Raw genomic sequence first — 8,174 nt, forward strand, 5'->3', positions numbered from 1 at the left:
GGATACCCACACATCGGACGAACTACACAATGCGAACGGATCGCCCACGCCGTTAGTCAGTACACAACATTTAAGCCGACTAAACGAACAAGTGACCTAAAACCCACATCTACGAATTTATCACTAATATAGAAAATATTATGTACTATATGCGAAGTTGTCCAACACGTGTGCAACTTGTGAAATATAAATTATAATTATTTTTTATAATTATTAATAATAAAATAAAATACTACATATTTAATAGTCAAAATATAAAATACCATATAAGACCAACCATCAACCTGGTTCAACTGATAACTTAAGTTAGTTTTCTAATACGACTATAGACATCTGTGGTTCACGGAGCCGGAATGATATAGATAACATAATAATATTATGTATTGTTACGTTTATTAAATTATCGTCTATCACTAGTGGTATACTTTGTGTAATTGTGTATCCGTAGTGATAGATCAGTACCAAACGGGGGAATGTGAGAAGATTTGGATGTTCGACAAGGCAAGTAGTTATACCGAGTATAATTCAACGTATATTTTAAAATGTAAAATAAAATGTAATATGAAATATTTTACTTTACCGATGACCTGGCAGCAACAATACACGGAGCAAGTGGTGAGACGAGACTAACTTCGTTCGGCTGACGTGACATTCGTCAGCCGAACGGTTATTATAAATTTTGTTTACTATACAGAATAGTTATACATATAGCTATATAGCTTTACTCTGTGATATTACAGAATGGATAAAAGATGACACGCGCATCTATGATATTTGTATACTATTCGTAATATTATAATTATAAAAATATGAAAACTGTAATGGTGTGGAACACCATTACAATACTCCCCTTTTATTTTAATTTAGTTGATTTCAGTGTTATATATATTTTTGGTTACTAAAGTATAAGTTATTTCTAAACGCGTGTCAAAAACATCCATAATGCTTACATAATTTAATTTGTATACATACAATGGTATATTTTGTTTTTGAGATGTCTGATATTGGTTCTCGGTTTAGAGTAAAATTTGGTTTCAACAACAAGATAGGTCTGTTGTTTACCAACTCCTTTTTTTTAAAAAAAAACTCTGCTCCTTGTAAATTGATATTTCCGTTGAACATTATACAAACTTCTTGTGTCGTTGTATGCTGTGGATGGCTTAAAAGAATACATTGTAAAAGTGTAATGCCTATATAATTTTTTTACATTTTTTTTAAAATTTTTTTTTTTTAAATATATTGTGCTGATCATCGGTTTTATTAATTTAAATGAGTAATGAAGATATTTATTAGAATTTAACTACATTTTAAGTTTGGGTACATAAGAGAATTAAATATTTTTCGGTGTTAACATAATTTTTTTGAAAAAATACCATATGTAAGCTCAATGTTTACATTCATTATACAATTTTTACAGTTACGCATTAATACATTTGAGTTATGGATTACAATATTATGAGTGTATTTTTTTATACAATATATATACATAATATTTTATAATAGTAGGTTAATAGGTTATATATTGGTTACATAAAAATTGAAAATTAAATACATGCATTACATAATTCTTTATTGACATTATTTTTTTTTTTTGAAGAAAAGTGCCATCATAATGTGTACATTTATATCATATATTTTACACATTTATATATTAATACATTTAAATAATGGCTTACAATAATTGATTACTTTGTACCCTAAACGATATTTCTTAATAAATATGTCTAGGTATTATCTACTATCAGGGCCGGCGGAAGAGGGGGGGCAAACTGGGCACCCGCCTAGGGCCTCGCACTTTTTGAGGCCCCGCGCTTTATGGGGCCTTGTGTTTTTATTTTTATATTCTGAGCCGAGCGAGGAATATATTAGTTTTATTATTAATTATGATTTATATTTATGTCCTGTCATTTCATAAATTTCTAAATTATTTACAACTAAATAAAAATTACAAGACGTACAATAATAGTATAGATTAATCTTGATAAGGAATAATCTCGAATTGTTTAATAATCATGGGCTTTACCCAATGTTTGCCTCAATCGATGAACACACGAGTGAATCAAAAATACCCGATAACTATTTAATTTTCTTTTGATGCATTGAACTGTCAGCAGGCGCGGTCATCGCTTTTAAAAAGCTACAATACGTAAGTAGCATTATATTTAATTATAATTTATAATAGATTATAGATAAGATATTTAATATTATTACAGTCATTATACATCTGTAAATATTTTATTTCAACTTTTTTTTTTACCGTTTTTTAAAAAAATAGTTTTTATTGTTTTATTTAGTATACCTAAATAAACTTTAATTTTTAAGCTGTTATTAATCTTACCAATAGATTTAGAAATTATTAGGAAAAGTATTACAGCGCATGTACAATAGAACTGTACATGCACTAACGTGTGATATAGCCTATCGTCGTCCCGTCTGCCCGCATCCGAGCGATATGAAATCTAATGTAATAGAATGATAGAGCGAAAGGAGTTTTTCACACTAAGGACTATTAATATTAATCATTTATCATTTATCACTAACACAAAAATTACGGTCAGCAATGACAAGATTAGAAATTGCCTACTTAGAGCCACCTTAATATTATATTAATTTATTTTATAAGTATTTGATTTAAAAAAAGCGAGCGCTCGAAGTTAAACAGACCTGACCTAGAAGAGAAGTGAGTCAACTTATTATAGTAACAAATTATTTTTTATTATTTAAATATAGAAATTGTTAAAATGAGTGGCCGTGATGGAGACAAGTATCGCTCACATCTATCAGGGCATAAAAAACGATTAAAAAACAGCAGCGGAAAATTTAAAAAAAATGAAAGGAAGCTTTCTTAAATACATAGATGAAACGTTACCCAAAAACCTTAAAGATAACAACACTAACACAACATCAACTACAATGGAAAATATTCAAATACAATCCCCTACATTACAAATAACTGAATCAGGTAAAGATCAAGAATACTTAGAGATTTCTGAAGTACAAACATTCTCTTATTCTGCTATAGAAAGTAATATTAATTTTTCTTTAGAAGACAAAGAAAGTAATATGTTGGATACAAATAACTTGTGTAAAGATGAAAAACTTAGTATAATAGACCCAGCAACTTGGACTGATAATAATATGACGCAACATATAAGAGCTGAAGTTGTTAAATTTGGTCCATACCAAGTGAAGGATTTTGATTTTCCATACTCGGTTATTGACGGCACAAAAACAAAATTCTCGAAATGTTATTACACAAGAAAATTGATAAATTGTGAAATTATAGAAAGACATTCTTTAGTTTACTCAAAATCGTGTGATCGGGTATTTTGTTTTTGTTGTAAACTTTTTTCTTCTTCTGGACCACAGCAATCCTTATTGTCAACTATAGGTACCAACAATTGGAAGTGTTTATCTGAAAATTTAAAATCTCACGAACGTTCTAGCCTACATTTAAAATCTGTACAGATATGGATGGAACTAAAGTTGAGAATTTCGGAAAATTCCACTATAGATAAAGCACATCAATCGGCTATAGAGAAAGAAAAACAACAATGGAAAAATGTGATGATCCGCATCATTGCCGCTATACAATATTTAGCAAAGCATAACGATGCTTTCAGAGGATCTTCAGATGTAATGAATACGGAAAATAATGGGAAATTTATAGGCATTATTGAAATGATGGGTAAGTTTGACCCAACTATAATGGAACATTTACGTCGAATAAAAAATAAAGAAACTCGTATTCATTATCTTGGTCACGACATACAAAACGAGCATTAGTTGTGGGTATTGAAATATCTCCTACTTCAATAGTTCCTATATCGTTTGGATTTTTTGCAAAACAATTGTGATATTTATTTATTAGATTTTGTAACAATAACTTTTCTTGGAATTTTAAAGTGTGATTTATGTCTATATTAAGGTTTTTTATTGTAATTTCGTTCAGTATTTTTTCACTGGTTTTTAATGCTGGTTCAGCGTTTGTTGAAGGTGTGTGGGAACCGGTTATCTGTGGCACTTTAGTCACCGGTGTGACAGTGTCAACTTTGTGTGTTTTGATTTGATTTTTTATGTGTTGGTTATTAATTTTTAAATTTTTACTTTTATGCTGAAAGTGTTTTGCTATATCCGTTATTCTTGTTATTAAACTAGGTGTATCTGTTATGGATAAAAAATTAATGTATTTATTGTTTATTAAGTCGAATTTAATTCCCAGTCCAACTGTGTAAATTGTTCAGGAGTGATTTTTTTAATATTTTTTTTTGACTATGATATCGCAATATTTAGTTTCTATTATATTTTGAAATGTTTTTGGTGGTTTTACGTTTTTGCTAAATGTGAAGCAATCTTGTACTTGTTTTTGGTCTATAGTATTTAATATCTCACCTTAGGCGCTAATGATTTTAATATAAAATTGTCTAATTTTATTGTTGGGTTATTTGTTTTTCTTTTTAAATAGTATGAATATTCCTTATCTGCCATGAAATAATATTTACCATTATATAGCTAATTATTTTGTGTTTTATAGTATTANATCGATTAATCGATTAATCGATGCTACAGTCGATTAATCGAAACAATCGAACAGCCCTACTTATTATCATTTTCTATACACCATACAATTTGTATACAGCAGAGCGAGTAGTGACTTCCACTATCATCGTACACCCATACATTTATTTATGCAGTGTATGTATAATAAACATATTTTAAACAGTTTGAATACAAAAAACAATTGCTTCTATAATATATTATTATAATGAAAATTAAAACTTACCGTTATGCAATTGGAATTCAAACGCCATTTCAATAGCGCATTAACATTGCCCTTGTGTTTTTTCATTTTTGATAACAATAACTTTTTTTTTTAGAATTACCCATAGTGTTTTATTTATTTTTCAAAATATTTTATAAAGAAAACGGAATCATCAATTAGTTCAATGTAACTGTACACTTCACTGTAACTATACACAGGCACACAGCAAATGTGGTAATAATATTATCAAACGTCAGAAAATATAATAATCAATATTATATTATCCAGTATCTATTTTACTTTGGAAAATTGTCGATACTATCTATAAATAATTTACGTTTGACAGTCAAGCGCTGTTGACAGTAACGCGCCGGAATCGTCTAGTTTGTACACTTTCGCACGCGCACGCACATGTCACAGCAAAACTGCTACTGTTTAAAACAGAACGCATAGCTAATTTCCAACGTACCGATTAATCTAGTGAAGCGATAAGAATTCTGAAAACAGATTTGAATTTGTCGTCAAGTCTTCTTGAGATCGACTTTCCCACATTTTTGATTTTTTGATTTAACCTTCTCCAAAAATTGAAATATGTCAATTTTTTAATTACTCTTTTGAATATATCGTTTTTTAGAATTTTTGGAGGATAATATCAAAAATGTGGAAAAGTCGATCTCAAGTAGACTTGACGACGAATTCAAATCTGTTTTCAGAATTCTTATCGCTTCACTAGATTAATCGGTACGTTGGAAATAGAACACGTCTATAATCCTATGTTGCACGTGTGTTAGACAAAGACAGAAAATCGCCGCTTCCAATCCCCTTAAGGTATTTGTATAATTGAGCTAGTCGGTGTTTTCTATACAACTCATAAATAATAATATAGCCCCGGAACAATTCATATCTACACGCTGATAAAATACACACACAAAATAAAGGTCAGAGTACAGGTAGATGGAAACCCTCTGGTCGCCGTGCCGTACCGTATTTCCCGTAATCGGTCGACTGCTATTGTTATTATTATATGAAAATAGATATACAAATTACATGTAAAAATTTTCTTTTACCGATTTCAACCCTTTAAATTCAAAATTTCGAAAAATCCTTCCTTAGCGCACGTCTACATCATAATAGCTATCTGTATACCAAATTTCAGTCAGATCCGTCCAATGGTTTGAGCTGTGCGTTGATAGCAGTCAATCAGCTTACTGTTTTATATATACACATTTCTCTTTCCGTAAAACGCCTTCCGCCATTACTGAGATCCGAAATCAACATTTACAAAGTTTGCATAATATAGAATTGAAATACATGCACAGTCAATCACAATACCAGCAACCATATTTTTGTCATCAACAAAACATACCAGAGACTCACCCGAGTAACATTTATAATGTGCAACGTCGGTGCTTATGCACTGTACTTGAGTACAGTTCACACACCGTGCCACTGTGCGGAAAAAATACCGTATGAGTGCATAATGAAAGCCAACGTGCAAAATCTTACAGTAATATAAAAACCTAATAAACACGGTTCTCATTCAGAACCATGGTGAAAAATTGTTGTCGGTCACCAACAATGCCGAGGTCCTAGTTATTACCGTGCCCTCTGCGTTCATACGTTGAAAAGTGTTTTGCGCTTGTGAACCGTACTTTTGTAGTTAGTAGGTGCAATGCACGCACGGTATTTTAGTTTTTACAAAATATATTCTATAATATAATATATAAGAGCTATTATATACGTGTTGTGGTACCTATATCTATCTATTATATCTATTATATCTTACTAATGACTACTAGTGACTTACTGAACAATTTTTATACTTGAGGCACAACAATAAATTAAGTACTCACATCCCCAAAATATAGTTTTTAAACCCTATAAATATATTAATATATTAACTAATAATATTAAACTAACTAGTAACTACATATAGGCTATAACTATATTGACTATTGTACACCTCTTTAGTTTATAGCCTATATATATTATGTGTTAAATAATAACCGACATATTATATAGCCGAGTTCAATACCACTATATATTATCATAACATTCATTATAGTATATAAGTAGCGTAGGTACTTAAATAAAAATAATATTAATGTCAATATTTTAATAGTTAGCTTATAAATATATAATATAGTATTTTACCTACATATATTAATATATTATAAATCATTATTACCTATATAATATTATACATACAAATATATACATTTATGTACATATAATATCAAATATGACAATAGGTTCACTAACAGTACCAGCGTACCGATAATAACAGTGCATAGAAGCACGGCCGCACGTTTGGTGACATAACAATATTTATTACAATATTTATTTTTAGACGACGCCGTTTATTTATAATACCTAATTTTATATTATCATCAGTATTATCATAATATCATAGCGATATAATATTATAATAAACAAAAATTCATTATTGAATTCAATACCGGTACCTATAACATAAGCGGTCTTAAACTCTTAACATTTTATTTTAATACGTAATCGAAGAAATTCATAGTTGTTTCATCAGTCGTCGTGAATTTGTGAATTGTGGTACTGCACTCATCTGTTTTCTGTAGCTAATATTATAATATGTGATGTGCGTGATTGATATTATGAAGAATTGAAGACTATACTGAAGTACAACTGTGTGCTGTACCTACGTTATAATATATGTACATGCATTGATCTATAAAATTTGGTAAGTACTCGACCCATTATTTTATTCAATTTCTTTTTGTTTGTACTCTAAGACTTAGATGTAAACGTTATATTTATTTTTGATGTATACCTAATACATTTAGAACAGCGTTCCTTTCTTATACATTTTTGTACTTATTTTAACAATGTTCCTTATTAATGTTTCCTTATTAATCCTTATTCTTTAATATACTTTTGACCCAAAATAAGCCTTCCTAATTATGCCTTTCTTAATCGCATCACATACTCAGTTAAGAATTCAATAGCATGTCAAGCATTCTTTAAAAAAAAATTAACTATTGTAAAATACAAATCTAGATAAAAAATTTCTATATACATATTTATTTAGATAAAATGCAATATTTCATATTGATATTAATCTAGATGTTTATTTAGCTAGTAATATAATATTTATCTAGATATTATTTTTGCTATCTGAACTCAATATGCTGGCTGTAGTGCATAATGGCAACATGGCATAATGTGTTGATGAAGTGATTACACTATTTATTAACTCTAATAGTTATATATTTATTAGGTACCTATTTATATTCCAGCTAAGTTATAAAGTAGGTAAAATAAAAATAATTTAATAGGTAATCTAAACCATAGAAAAGATAGAAAAATAATTTTGTTATTAAAAAATGTAAAATTCATTAGGTTTCATTGACAACAATTATTTAAATCTTCTCTACATTTT

General features: G+C 29.1%; 1 protein-coding gene across 1 annotated transcript; it reads left to right on the plus strand.

The window, feature by feature from the left end:
• The first annotated feature begins 2,829 nt into the window (after positions 1-2,829).
• On the plus strand, positions 2,830-3,786 carry LOC111040957 (zinc finger MYM-type protein 5-like). The gene has a single exon (XM_022325052.1). The coding sequence runs from the start codon at positions 2,830-2,832 to the stop codon at positions 3,784-3,786; it is 957 nt and encodes a 318-aa protein (XP_022180744.1).
• The last annotated feature ends 4,388 nt before the right edge of the window (positions 3,787-8,174 follow it).

The sequence above is a fragment of the Myzus persicae genome, unplaced genomic scaffold (genome assembly GCF_001856785.1).
Source record: "Myzus persicae strain clone G006 unplaced genomic scaffold, MPER_G0061.0, whole genome shotgun sequence".
Classification (NCBI taxonomy): Eukaryota; Metazoa; Arthropoda; class Insecta; order Hemiptera; family Aphididae; genus Myzus; species Myzus persicae.